This window comes from Capra hircus, chromosome 10, assembly GCF_001704415.2.
Source record: "Capra hircus breed San Clemente chromosome 10, ASM170441v1, whole genome shotgun sequence".
Lineage (NCBI taxonomy): Eukaryota > Metazoa > Chordata > Mammalia > Artiodactyla > Bovidae > Capra > Capra hircus.
Window position 1 is genome coordinate 22,374,118 of NC_030817.1, and position 14,084 is coordinate 22,388,201.

Below are 14,084 nucleotides of genomic sequence, written 5' to 3' on the forward strand. Positions count from 1 at the left end.
GATACCTGGAGCTTCCTTTCCTATTCTGGGCTCAAAGTTCATCCTCTCTACACCGCGCCCCCCGCCCCCCACAGTGCCCTGGCTGGGGAAGTATCTGTCTCCTTGAAGTATGTTTTTGTTTCTGTGCTTCTCTGCTGGACTGCCAGGGGCAAGGACTGTCTTTTTTCACCTCTAGATACATAACATCTAGCACATCCCCTGACACAGGGATGCGGCGCCACAAATATTTATTGAGAGAATGAATGGCTGCAGCACCATCATTACCCTCGATATCAGGTTTAGAACCATAGTTTAGAAGTGGATATAAAATAGTCTATAAATCTGCTGTCTCCGTGGCTCAGAAGCAGTGCTTCCTCAGCCAGGGACTTGCAGAGGGCACAGTGCTGACCGGTGACTCTTGTATAAATGTGCGAGATTGACTAATGGAGCAGGGAATGACCCATCACCCATATCTGCTTACGACAGCAGCGGCTGGCTCTCCTGGGAGTCACAGGCACTTTTTTCAACTTTCCCATCTGTTGGCCTTTCAGGTAACCTAATTCATGGCCCTTTCTAACTCCTTCAGTCACCTCTGAACTGACAGTTGTTTTCACAGTAAACCCATCCATCCTTCAGGGGCATACATGGATTAAGCACTACTCTGTGCAGACGCTACTGGAGGCCTCTGGCTCCTGTTCTTGAGTCGCGGAGGTCTCAGAGGAGTCCACCAGGGTGTGAGCCCACTGGGGAGATCCGCCTCTTACTAGGACAGGCGTAGAGCAGGCAGGCTCCACGAGCTTAAAGGTGTTTCTTCGGTCTTGCCCTCCTTCCTCGAATAACAATAAGGCTTTGTTTGTCAGGCATAAGGTTACAGGGTTGGCTTGTGGAGCTCTGAGAACCCGATAAGTCCCCCTTTTAAGCTCATCTTTGGGAAATTCAGTTTCTCCGTCTGGTCAGGGGTGTGTGTTGAGGGGGCGTGGAGTGGGTAGATCGCTCAGAGCTATCAGGGTGCTGCCCAGGTGTGTATAAGGATAGCTCGGCCCTGCCAGCCCGCGGGGAACCCGCAGCGCAACCCGGGAAGCTGGGCAACTTAGACCCTGAGCCCAAGGGAGGGCGGCAAAGGAACCCGCGGCGAGGCGGGAAAGCTGTGCGGCTACGGAGCCCCGATGGCTGGCCAGAAACCTGGCTCCGGCAGGGCAGGGGTCCGCAGGGTCGCGCCGGGCGGGGCGGGGCCGGGGCGGAATCAGGAAATTCCCAGGAAATTCCTTTCCATCCCGGCACTCCCCGCCCCCCTTCCCCGGGTGCCGACGTCTCCGGACCCTGGGAAACAGAAAATGAAATGCTTTTCGGGTTTCCTCGCATCGGTCCCCCAGCCCCTGGCAGTTGTGGGCTTTGGAGCGCGTGGGAGCGCAGGACGCCGCAGCGACGGAGTACCCGGCCTTCCTGCGGGCTGGGAGCGTGTCCAATGCCCCGGCGGTTCCTCCTGGGGCTCCCGAGCGGCGGCCGCTCGGTCCCCGAGCTCGGGGAGGCGTCCCCCGGCTTCGGTCCCGTTCAGCTTAAGCTGGTGTCACATGAGCCGCGCGGGGGAGTGGGAACCCGGGGAGTAGGCGGGGGCGTGCGCGCCGGGAGGGGCCCGCCCAGTCCACCTATATGCGCGCGGCCCGGCTGACGGATGCCAGGAATTCCCAATGAGAGGCGAAGGGGGGAAGTTTGGGCAACTCGGCCTGGCCAATGGAGAGCCTCCGGAGGGGCAGAGCCCCTGCCCCTCGCCCCCGCCCGCCTCAGCCCGCAGCGCTAGTGTGTCCGCCTCGCTCAGTGTGCGTGGAGATTAGGTCTGAGCGCCGGCGCGAGGTAGGCAGTCCGCGAGCTCCAGCCGCTGCCGCCGCCGCCTCCAGCAGCCACCTTCGCCCGCAGCGCCGCGGCGGAACCGGGCGCAGGGGAGCTAGCCCGGCCCCGCCAGCCCAGCCCAGCCCAGCCCTAGCCCCAGCCCAGATCGTCCCGACTCCCTGCCCACACCGGGGCAGAAAGCCGCAGCCGCCGCCGCCCGAAGAGAAGGTGGAGGAAGAAATCAGCCCCTAGCACGCGCGCACCATCCATCATGGACCATTATGATTCCCAGCAAACCAATGACTACATGCAGCCCGAAGAGGACTGGGATCGAGACCTGCTCCTGGACCCAGCGTGGGAGAAGCAGCAGAGAAAGGTTAGCGAGCTCCCCGGCCCGTCGCACCCCCTCGCCCGGGGCAGCTCGGCTCGCGGGGCTCTGGGGTTCTGGGCGCGCACGAGCGGGGGCGGGGGATGCGCGGCCGCAGCGAGGTGGGGTGTTGGGTTACAGGCGCGGGGCGGAAGGGGGAGCGCCCCGGCCCCAGAGCCCGCGAACGCCGAGGCTGAGCGCTGGGAGGTGGGGCCGCCCGCGGGCAGGTCGCCTTGGGGCGGGCTACCCAGGCCGCCCGGCTGCAGTCGCTGCGGCCCCGTGAGGGCAAGGCGCGGGGGCGGTGCTCCGGAGGCTGGGGCTGAGCCCCGGGCTCGGTGGCAGTTAGCTCCGGATCGATTTTCCCTTTCCTTCCCCGCCCCTTGACCGCCTTTCCATATGGCGTGCGGTGGCAGCGCGCTTCCTGGGTCGCCTTGGTACCTGAAGGGGACAAGCTGCCTGGGGTCCTCCCAGCCTCAATCCGCCGGCCGAAGGGGCAGCGGGCATGGTGGGATTGGCACCCCACCCTCCGGGTCTGTGTGGAGGTGGACCTGCCGGAGTGGGGTTAGGGCCGAGAGAAGCCGGGGTCAAAGCGGGCTCCCCAACGGGCCCTGTGGAGGCGGGGTCAGGGCGGCAAACCGTTTTATTGCTTAACTCCGTGCTTGGTAACTGCGAACCGAGATGAGCTTGCGTCTGCGTCCTGCCTCTCCGATCCCCGCTCATTCCTGGCAGATGGCAAATTTGGGCAACTTGATCTGAGTTGAGGGGCTCGGTAGGGCAAGGCATTGTCTCTGGGGATATTTGGGGTCAGTCCTTGGGGTTCCATGCTTAGCCACCGAGGCGCGTCCCAGGCCGCGTGCCGGGTGCGCGCTCTCCCACGGGCGCTGGGCTCAAAGCTGGCGAGGGGACCCGGGCACAGTGGCCGGTGGCAGGAAGAGGTCAGAAACCACTCTTGTTGGGGGGAGGGAGCCCCAACCGTGCCTTTGCTTCCTGCCTGCGCGGTGAGCTCTTGCCCCAGGCAGCCACGTACCCTGAACACCCTTTTTCCCCCTCCCCCGCTGCCCGCTCCCATCCGGTCCCTTCTTAACCCCCACCCCCACCTCCACCCCTCCGCTGATCTGGGAATGAGGTGGTGGGGGGGACACACAGGATGGCGCGTCCCCCTGGATAGTGCGGTTAGGGCTGGGCTTGAGGGAGAACGCTTATGTCCAAAAATGGTAACATTCATTCCCTTTTTTAAACTTAAAAGGGGGGGGAGTTTAGGGAGCCGACTGAAGTTTTTTTTCAGCCAAAGGCATCCTGTATTAGCTCACTCAGGAATCCTAAGCCCTGAAACTGGCGCCCTTTTACTCACTTCATCAGACAAGCAGAGGTAATTTAAAACAGCGCACAAAGGGCTTCCCAAAGCAGGGCGACCTGAGCCCCAGGGTCTTGGCTTCTGCTGGGCCCAGCCCTCTGCAGCCGCACCAGAAGGTTGCCCTGCTTCTAGCCGACTTCTTTGCCTTGCGGCCATTACTTAAACACCCCTCCCCTTCTACCTGTCGGGCCCCTGGGGGAGGGCTGGGGGAGAGGTGAGTCCCTCCCTCACCTGGTTTATCTGCTGGGTCAGTTGGACTGTTGGGGAGTTGAGAATGGAATAAACTGGAGATTCTAATAGGGGTAAAGTTTGGGGAGTTTCAAGGTGCACCTTCGTTGAGAATAGATTTTTAATTGGACAGGAGAAGTGGGATTAGTGTGTGATGGATGTTTGGGGGTCTTCTGTGGGGGGGTGGGTAGAAGAGTAGAAATTTCTGTTTGCCTAGCACCTACTGTGTGTCTGGTGGGGTGGAGTGACAGGACTGCCCAAGAACTAGGAATTAGGTCCTTTTAAGGACTGTGGGACTAAGCATTGGACCTGCCCATGCTATTCATTATTATCAAATGAATGAGTGAGTATAGGGGAGAAAAATTAGTGTCTCTCTTTCTCTCCCTACACGCACACACACATACACATACACTCACTCACTCAGAACTCTGACCTGGGTGGCAGTGGGTGTGCACCAGGGTTTTGGGCAGCCAGGTGGGAACAGGGTCACCTGGGAAGGTTGGGACAAGCCCCACAGTTCCAAGAGCTGGCATTGGCTGATGTATGCTGGGCACTGTTCTAATCGTGTGTATTGTTTCACTTGTTACTCCCAGCAGCTCTGGGAGCCGGGCAACAGGAGGATGAAGAAATGAGGGGCAGAGGTGGAAGTAACCAGCCTAGCGTCCAGACAGCTGCATGGCGGGGCTGGGTTGCAGCCGTGCTCCAGCAGGCAGCTTCCCCTCACTCGTTCGTTAGTTGGTGAAGGAGGCGGGAAAGCTGGGTCTGTCACCCAGAGCCTGCAAAGATCTTGGACCAAGGGGAGCCAACACCTGCTTTGGTGGGATTGATGGAGAAGGCCCACAAGCTCTGGGCCTTGATTGAATCTGGTCTACAGCTTTTTTTTTTTCCCCTGGGCCATTAAGTCTCTGTAACCTCAGTTTCTGCACATTTCCCCTAGTTCTCAGCAGGCTGATGGGGATCTAAATTGGCATTATAAAAGGAGGATCAGACTTAAAGTAACTTGGTGCTTTTGACAGTCTCCCTCTGACCCTGGGAGGTGAGGGTTGAGTGGGACCAGAGCCAACGAGTGGGACAGAGGGCGACTGTTCCAGATGGAGGCGGGAGAGTGAGGGTGGGGTGAGGAGGGGCAGAAGGAGGTCACAGTGCTGTGAGATACAAAGGCCACTGGGCAGGAGGCTGTGGGTGAGACTTTGGGCCAGTCATTTTGCTTCTCTGAGCTTTTAGTAGTTTGTTCCGCAAGTACTTTTGGAGCCCCTACTCTGGGCCAGGCTGGGATCCTGGTGCAGAGGGTGGAGCATGAACTAGACAGGCCAGGTCTCTGTCCCCGTGGCCCTTCCATTCTGTTTCCTCCTCTGGTCTGCCCTGCCCACTCCTCAGGGCGCCTTACAAGCTTCAGATTAAATAACTTCTTGGGTGACGCCAAGGCTGATACAGATGCTGGTAGAAGTCTGTGCAGGTAGCAGGCATGACTCAAGAACCTGCCTTGGGTTGGCCACAGCTTGTCCCTTCAAAGAGTGCTTCAGTGCAGAGTTCATCATGCTGGGCTCCTTGCCTCAAGACACAAAATGTTGTGGCTTGGGGGAGTTTACTGGATTTCACAGTCTTTCTGATGTTGAAGGCTGAGAACTGAACCCATCTTTTCTAGGGGCCCCAGCTCTGAACGCCCATCTTTTGGGAATGACCAGACTCCTCAGTTTATTCCCTCACATGACTCTCACCCACATCCTTGTATGTGTGCTCATGTGTGCCTGGAGTCAGGTTGGCTAGATTTTGAGTAAAATCCTGGCTCTACACTTGCATGCTTGCAGCCCTGGGCAAGTTACTTATCTTTTTTCAGCCTCCAATTGTTTTTTTATAAAAAGAAGCTAATACCTACCCCCCCCAACCCCCTTTACCACTAGGTCGACAGCAGAGGATATGTAAAAGGGCCTCTTCTGCTGTTCAATTTTATTCTCTCTCTTCCCTCTTAAATCCTGGAGGCTCTGGTGTACTGTGTATTCCCACAGGTGCCAGCCTGGGTTTTCATTCTGTTTTCCACATGTAGGACCTTAATTAATATTTGTTGAGCTGATGGATGTTCAAACAGAGAGGCGGCCCTGGCAGGTGAAAGAAGGTAGTTGTAAATAGGCCCAGATCCTGATTCCGTATCTACGGCAAGCCAGGTTGTCAAGCTAGGTTGTCAAGCTATGTGGCAGGAAGAGAGGCTGCTTTATTTACATCTGCTTCTGGACTTCAAGGGGCTTCCTGGTGGCTCAGCAGTAAAGTGTCTGTCTGCAATGCAGGAGCCGCCGGAGACATGGGAGTTCCTCTGGAGGAGGGCATGGCAACCCACTCCAGTATTCTTGCCTGGAAAATCCCCATGGACGGAGGAGCCTCGCGGGCTGTAGTCCATGGGGTCACAAAGAGTCGGAGTGAGCATGCACGCATCCATGTCCTGGACTGCGAGACCATTATTAGAGGAGCTACCAAGGTTACCCACCAAGGTGGAGGATTGCAAAGGGGAGAGTCTGCCGTAGGTGGGTTTATCTGGGGAGGATCAGGACGTCTGCCTACCCTGAAGCCAGGAGGTTAGGAGTGAGTGATGCCTGGTAGGGCTAAAGCCTGAGAGAGGAGAGAATTGGCCCTCATCTCCATCCTCATACCCCTAGTGTTCACTCCTTCCTGATTCATTCCTCGTCAGTGTCCGTGGGGGCAGGACCCAGCCTGCCCTGTGCTTTGCAGAATCCCTAGTGCCTAGCACAGAGTCAGAGCTATTGCATGAGGTCCAGAAATGATGATGAAATAATTGGATAAACGTCAGGTATGGCTCCTAACTCCAGGCCAGGGCAGTAGGGATTGGGATGAAATGCTTTACATTCCAGATAAACCATCCCTTTCTGGGGCCGGATTCTGGCTCTGGCCTTTGCAGGTGGACATGCTCTGGGCACCCTGGTTCAAGTCTTCACCACCACACTGGCTAGCAGTGTGATCCAGCGTGAGTCACTTACCTGCTCCTGTGCCTGATGATAGCAAGAGGGAAATGGGGATAATCATTGTTCCTGCCTGAAATAGCTGAGTAGAAGCTTACAAACCAAGTAAGGTATGTAGGGAATTTAGCATAGCACATGGGGTATAGTGAGTGCTCAGTAAATGTTTTGAGGAACCAGAGCTGCTATTGCCTTTTTACGGTGATGCTTTGAGATAAGATGTATATAAATCTGCTTCCGGAGAAGGCCAGGAGTGTGTGGGAGTTGTGTTGCCCTTGACCTTTGACCCCAAATTCAGCGCTGGCTCATTGAATGTCACCCAACCTTTCCGTTTGCTCAATCCCTTGACCTATAGAATGGTGTAGAATCCCTTGCCTACCCTTTCCCTACTTCCTGGGAATCCAGGATGAAGAGATGAATGCCAAACTGCTTAAAAACATTGTCAGCTGCTGGTAATACAGGTAAAATGACCTCAGAGTGTCTTCAGGCCCCTTTGATGATTAACTGAGCACATTCTGCAGGCCCTGCTCACACTCCCAGCAGCTTGCCCAGCCCCGCTTGGCTTCTGATTGCAGCTGCTTCCTCTCTGAAACTCGGCCCACCTGGGTGCTCTTGAGTGCAGGTGCTCTGCTAGTTGGTGAAGTGGTGGACAGAACCTGGAAGAGAGATGGGAGAGATGGACGGGCTGGGAGCCTCAGGGCTGCCCTGGAGAGATAGATATGAGAGGGCCTGGGGCACAGGGCGGGCCAAACTTTCCAGTTCTGAGCAATGATGAGACCTTGAGGGGCTGCTGAGATGGGCTTGTAGGATTCAGCCTCTTCAAAAGGAGGAATCTCACTTCCTGAAGTCTGACTTCTTGCGGAGGGCTGCCAAGGCCTCCTTGCTCAGTGGGATGGGGCCTGGGAGAGGCCCTCACCCCTGGGACCGTCCCTGGGGACAGTGGACGGTTCTGTGCGAGGAGGTCACACCAAATGGGCGTCCTGTCACCTGGGATTAGTGGTTGGGATTTGGGGCTCCTCTTTCCAGCTTCTCGAGGAAGGCCTGGGGCTGGGCGCCTGGCCAGTGGCCACAAACCATAAACTTGGCTCGAGGACTTGTCACGTGAGACCTGGCGCCTCCTGCCCTGCCAGGGTAGGGCCGCCTGAGACGTGGCCCGGCCACAGACCTGCTCCTGTGTGCCTGCTTCTCACCTTCTAGTCCCTGCATAGTGTGAGAACAGCGGCGACGTCTCCTTGTGGAGGCCGTCAGAGCGCTGATTGGACCCCCTGTTAGGTAGCAGATGCTCCATCCAGGTGGGGCTGTGACAGTGACAGGTCAGATGCAAAAAGACAGAAAACCCCACCAGGCCATACCAGTCACAGCCAGGGGCATGGTGCTGACCACTGCGGGGCAGGAGAGGTGACGGGGGGGTTCTGCTGGGGAGCCTTTCCTTTCCCTGGCAAATGATCAGGGGTGGTGGTGGTGGGGTGTGTGTGTTTGTGTGTCCAGGGGGTAGGGCTTCCCCTACTGGAGGGGAAAGACTGGGAGGAGCAGGGGCGCCAGTGAGTCCACTTGCCATTGTTTTCCCTCCTTGTCCTCCTTCCCCATTCCCTTTGCCCCTCCCAGAGCTGACCTCTCACCTTGCTAAGAGGCCAGGCTGTTTGTACAGCTCATAGGTTGGCTCACGTGTTGTCGTGCAGGTGTTCTCGGGACTGTCCAGCACCTGAGCTCCCCCCATGTGTGACCCACCCCCACTTTTCCTGGGACCGGGTGTGCGGCTCAGGGTTGAAGTGTCAGGGCATGTTTCTGGGACCCTGCTTTTATCTGAGTGTGGTCAAAGGGCCCATGTCGCTGCAGGAGAGGTCTGGGGAGCTGGGCTGAGTTACTTACTCACCTGGGATACTGAAAGGGTCCCAGAGCCCACCAGGAGCTGGATATGGTTTGGACAGTCCAGTCAGCAGCTCCCCAGAGGCTCACAGCTAAGAGGAGGCAGGCAGAGGGACCCTGTAACCTGGGTTCCATAGTCCTGGTCACAGTGGGTCACCCTGCTGGGACTGGGGATTTAGCCCAGGGTGTGCCGTCTTTGGCGATGGCACAGTATCCTAAGTCCTAATTGCCCAATCTGAGGCAAGACACCTGGGGAGTGGCCGGGGCAGGGGGTCCAGCAAGGCAAGGCTCAGCCATTCTGGGAGTCCCTAACACAGGGCCAGGATTCCTGCTGGTTCTTGGGCTGAGCATCAGGTCGGGGAACCCTCCCTCCTCAGTGGATAGAGGGTAACCTTGGGGAGAGGACTAGTCCTTCGCTCTCCTGCTTGTCCCGCCTGGTCTTCCTTCACCCGCATCACCCCCATCCTGGCTGGAGGTTAGTGGCAGGATCTTGCTGTGCAGGGCACCTTGTGAGTCTGGAGTAGTCACACTTGGCTGCAAAGATACGTAGGCGACAGTCACAACCTCACCCTGCCCCCAAAGGGGTTGGGTGGGTGTAGCAAGGCCTCCAACTCCTCTCAGAAACTGGCTGTCCCAGCTGCCTGCTAGCAGAGCTAGGAAGGGGACTGGATTTTTTTTTTTAAGTTGAAGAAATTCTTTTTCTTATGATAATCACAGTGGCTCACCCTTTCTGAGCATGTGCTAAGCATTCCACCCGGTGCTAAGGACTCCAGTGCATTAACGCATCTAATCCTGCGAGGGGGATACTCTGACCCTGTTTCACAGAGGAGAGAACCGGCTCAGAGCAGTCACATAACTTATCCAAGAACCCACAGCCGGTGAGAGGTGGAGCTGGGGTCTGAAGCTTGGCGGTGTTGCCTCCTCAGATTTTGCTCTGCTGCTTATAAAGCAAATGCTTGCATTTCTAGCAACATTTAACCAAAGCCAAAACATATACAAAACAAAACCCAGTGATGAAAGCGTTCTGGAATTAGATAGCAGTGGGGGTTGCACAACCTTGTGAATATACTAAAAACCGCTGAACTGTAGGCTTTAAACTGGGTGACTTTGATTGTTTAAGAATTATATCTCAACTTTAAAAACCCTCAGCTAATGCTGATTTAGGAAGAGAATGACAGTTGCCTTTCATCCCACCTCCCAGAGGTGAGCTCTCTCCATCCTCGCCCCTCTTTCTCTCACTTGTGAGTCCACCTTTTCTCTCTCGCTCACTGTTTATGAAAAGATCAGGGATCCTGGTTCATTGCGAATGAGTGGGAGAACAGAAGAGAAAAATAACCAAGAAAGATAGCTTTCATAAAAAGCCTGATGTGGCCCTTTTCTTGGAAACTGCTTAGGACTAGATCCCAGATAAGCACAGGCAAACAGAAGCCTGGGCTGAGGGTGGAGGTGTGTCCTTCCTCATTGATCAAAGGCTGAGCCAGTCCCATGGGACCTGCCTGCTTGGCCTGGGATTGCTTCCCACCTTCTGCCATCCCATGCTTAACAGGGAGGGTCTAAGTGGGGCAAATTTCCCTAAGTCCTGAGGCATGAAGAGGGGAGGGCAGGGCCAGGGTCCTCCCCCAGGAGATAGCTGCCCATTCTCAGAGGTTGCCTAGCAATAGTGGGAACAGGTGACTTAGCCCACTACAGAGGTGGGAGGAGAATAAAAAGCAGCTGGGATGGAAATCGGGAGTAGATGCAGAGGATGCTGTTACCCTGGAAACCGCCTGCTTGGTCCTTGGCTGCAGTGGGCTACTTCTGGGCTGGGATCCATTCTTCATTGAGAGATTGCGGGGTCCTCTCCAGGCCTATCACCCACAGGGTTGGGGCGGGGGAAGGGATGTAGAGAAACCCCTTGCACGTGGCCTCTGTGGGGGTATGTTCTCTGCAGCCTCGTTTAACATTCGCAACAGCTTTGTAAGGCATGTCGGATGATCACACTTGATAGATGAAGATGCTGAGCTTAGAAATATAGAATAACAGGCTCACACCCAAAGGCTCACAGTGAGAAGGGGCTGGTACCCTTGGTCCTTAAAACAAACCTTTCATTTTGGCTTAAAGCATTTCATGTGCCCAAGATCTGGGAAGGAATGTAAACACTATCCACCTTCAGGGAAGGGAAGAGAAGAAGATGAGAGAAGCGAAGGCTAGAAAGAAGAGTTGTCTGTTTTATATCCAACGATCAACCAATAATATTTATTAAGATGTCTTGGTTCTCCAAATAAGTAAAAAAGACTGTAGTTTACACTGATTGACGTTTGCATGGTTTAGATTATCTCAGTCTTGAAAAAAAGCCCTTTGAGGAAGATACTGTTAACTTCCCTTGTTACTATAGATGGGGAGATTGAGGCTCAGAGGGTTTAAGTAGGTTTCCAAAGATTGACCAGCTAATAAACGAGTTTATGAATGAACCCAGGCAGACTGACCTTGAAATGCCACCCTTCACTGGAAGTACAGATGCACCCATTGCTATCTTGGAGTTTCTGTTTTAATTGAGACAAGGCTTACATATATAAGATAATAAGGAATGGCTTAAGATGGAATATAGTGATTCCCTGGTGGCTCAGACGATAAAGAGTCTGCCTGCAATGTGGGAAACCCAGGTTCGATCTCTGGGTTGGGAATATCCCCTGGAGAAGGAGAGGGCGACCCACTCCAGTATTCCTGCCTGGAAAATCCCATGGATGGAGAAGCCTGGTGGGCTGCAGTCCATAGGGTTGCAAAGAGTGGGACATGACTGATGACTTCACTTTAAGATGAAATATAACCCAGTACTCATTAGATGGGTCATGATTTTTAACATTTATGCTTTCACATGTGTCCTCTCCTTTCACTGTGATAAAAAGACTTGTGAGGTCTTATTCCCATTTAATAGACAGAGAAAGTGAGGCTCAGAAAGGGAGAGTGGTTTTACCAGGGTCTCTTGAAGTCCGAATGGGGTAGAGTTGGTTTTGAATCCAGGTCTTTGACTAGAGGGTCTGTGACACTAAAGGGGTGGGTGCAGGCCTTTCTGAAGTTCTTTTTCTGGGTTGAAAAGGCAGTGGAGGATTCTAGGTGTATTTCTCCCCACTGTTCATTAGAAGGAGTAACTGCGGGGAATAGACTCCAGAGCCTGGTGGCCTCTCCTGGAGCTGACTCTAGCTGTGAGGGGCTGGCTTCCCTGCTATGAGGGTCATCCATGCCCCCTCCTTCTCTCCTCCTTGGGACCCTTCAGCTTCAGTGGCTCCTGCTGGCCCCTCTGTTTGGTCTCCAGGGATACCTAGCTCCCTTTGAACCAGGTAGCTGATGCTTGGTGTTTGTTTTGACTTTAGAAGCCTGTGCCTGTAAATACAAAGTTGCAGGTTCTGATTTGAGCCTTGAGGCTGTTAAGAAAGGGGGTGAGGGTGAGTCTGAGCGCTTAGGTTGGGGTGAACCGTTTTGGTTTTCAGTGCTGCAGGCCCGGCCAGCGGACAGCATTTGCGGGGGTGGGGAGACTGTGCCCTTCCTGTCCCATCCCATCACCTTGCAGCTGAGGGTCTAAATCAAAGGCCATGATGAGGGCCTAAATCAAAGCCATGATGGTGGAAAAGTGATGGGGATGGGGAGGGAAAGGAACCTGGTCTCTACCTTGTTTTTCCTGTTCTGTGGTGGTTGGTACTTGGGGGCTGTGGAGTGTGGTTGCAGGCCTGTGATTTGAGGCCAGGGCTTACAGGGGAGCATTTTTATGGGCCTGAAGATTTATTTTTTAAAAGTCATCTGCAAAGCTGATTATAACCAAGGGGAATAGAACAGAGTGGTGCTGGGCTCCGTTTTCAAATCGTCTGTAGGTGAAGTGACCAGAGGGAAGGGTGCAGCAACATGGGTGGCCCCCTTCAGGCAGGTCTCCTAATGGAACTTGGCTTTCCATCTTGGAAGAGAGGCCGCAAGTCCTGCCTGTGGGTGGGAGGGGACTTGTTACTGTCAGGCTCTGTCTTTCTCCTTATGTCCCATGTGGATATGTGCACATGTCACAGCCTGTGGTTTGAGGATGGAGAGAGAAGTGGGACTTTTAATTCTTCTAAGTCCCCAAACCAGAAAATGGGATCCCTGCCTCCCCGGTGTGAGGCTGCACTGGGGGCAGGGCCAGTAGCTTTGAGGTCCCAGGTCTGTTTTGACCTCCAGGTCTGTGAGCAAGGATGTGTGTGTTGGTGTGAATGGAGGTGTGTGTGTGTGTGTGTGTGTGTGTGTGTGTGTGTGTCTGTGTATGTTTGTATATGTGGGGGTGTGTCTGTGTATGTGTGTATATGTGTGAATGGGTATGTATATTTGTATGTCTGTGTATGTGTATATATGCATGTGTAAAACAAGTGTATGTGAGTGCGTGTATATATGTATATTTGTGTATGTGTGTATACACATGTATGTGTTTGTATGTCTCTGTGTGTGTGTGTATACATGTGTGTGGTGTGTGTCTGGCTCTGAGGAACCCCTCTGTTGTTTTTGGCCACTGCCTTGACTTCTGCAGGGGAGTGGCTCCCTTTCAAACACCGCAGACATCCTCCAGATAATGTCTAATGGCACTTTCCAGTAGAGTTCCAGGAACCCAGAGTGCTTTTCCAGACTTGGCCCTGGGAGCTGGGAGCTGGAGCAGGCGGAGCAGGGGAAGCGGGGGTGGGGGTGGGGGCCCAGACCCCTGGTTTCCTGCCCTTCATCCTGGATGCTGTGCTAGCTGGGGCTCTTTGGAGGTATCTTTCATGCATGAAGTCCTGAGGACTCACTTTAGAAATCTGGATAATTTTCCAAACTCTACCCACCTATCTTTTCTTTTTTTTGGTAAGTTAAGCAGTGGTAAACTTAGAGATTCATTGTATATAATCAGCTTTCAGCTTTTTCAAAATTAAAGAATTCCACATTGGGATTTTAATTCCTTGGGCCTGTCTGGATAACTGGCCCCCCACCCCTGCCCCTGCCGCCGCCTTTCCCTCTTAATGGTCTGCCTGGTGCAGGCAGCAAGACCGTATTGGGGCCCAGGGGTGTCCAATTAGGGCACCTGCTCCCAGTCCCTTTCCATGGAAGCTGCTGGCTCAGGACAGGGCCAGCTTAGGTCCACCTTATGGCTCAGGGAGTGTGTTTGGAGTTACGGAGCTGAGCACCCACCCCCTCCCCTGAGCAGGAGCCAAGCCCGGGCTATGCTGTGGACCAGGCACGTCTCTGAGTGTTTCACAGATATTAATTCATTTAATCCTCAGAACACCCGTGTGAAATGATTTGGCTGGGAGAGTAAGGAAATTTAGACCTGCAAAGGCTCAGGCAGTTACAGCTGTTATTTCTATATTTTCTGCTCTGAAGCTAGTTTGCAAAGAAGATGAACATTGCAGATTGGAGACCCTGGCGTTCTTCTCCCCAGTCCCGTTCCTGTCCCCCACTGGAACTGATCACTATCCAGTTTGGTGGTTTTCATTCCTAAGAATCCATTTATACAGTTTCTACCTGTCTGGTT

At 54.3% G+C, this 14,084-nt stretch overlaps 1 protein-coding gene across 3 annotated transcripts in view; it reads left to right on the plus strand.

Annotated features, from left to right (window-relative positions):
- ACTN1 (actinin alpha 1) overlaps positions 1,735-14,084 on the plus strand; it is a 96,075-nt gene continuing 83,725 nt past the window's right edge. Inside the window, exon 1 of one of the 3 annotated variants that reach the window (XM_018054045.1) lies at positions 1,735-2,182. In XM_018054045.1, the coding sequence (XP_017909534.1) occupies positions 2,078-2,182 (105 nt within the window). In that variant the 5' untranslated portion in view covers positions 1,735-2,077. The remainder of the gene's footprint in view (positions 2,183-14,084) is intronic. The other 2 variants (XM_018054044.1, XM_018054046.1) reach the window with 2 other exon arrangements.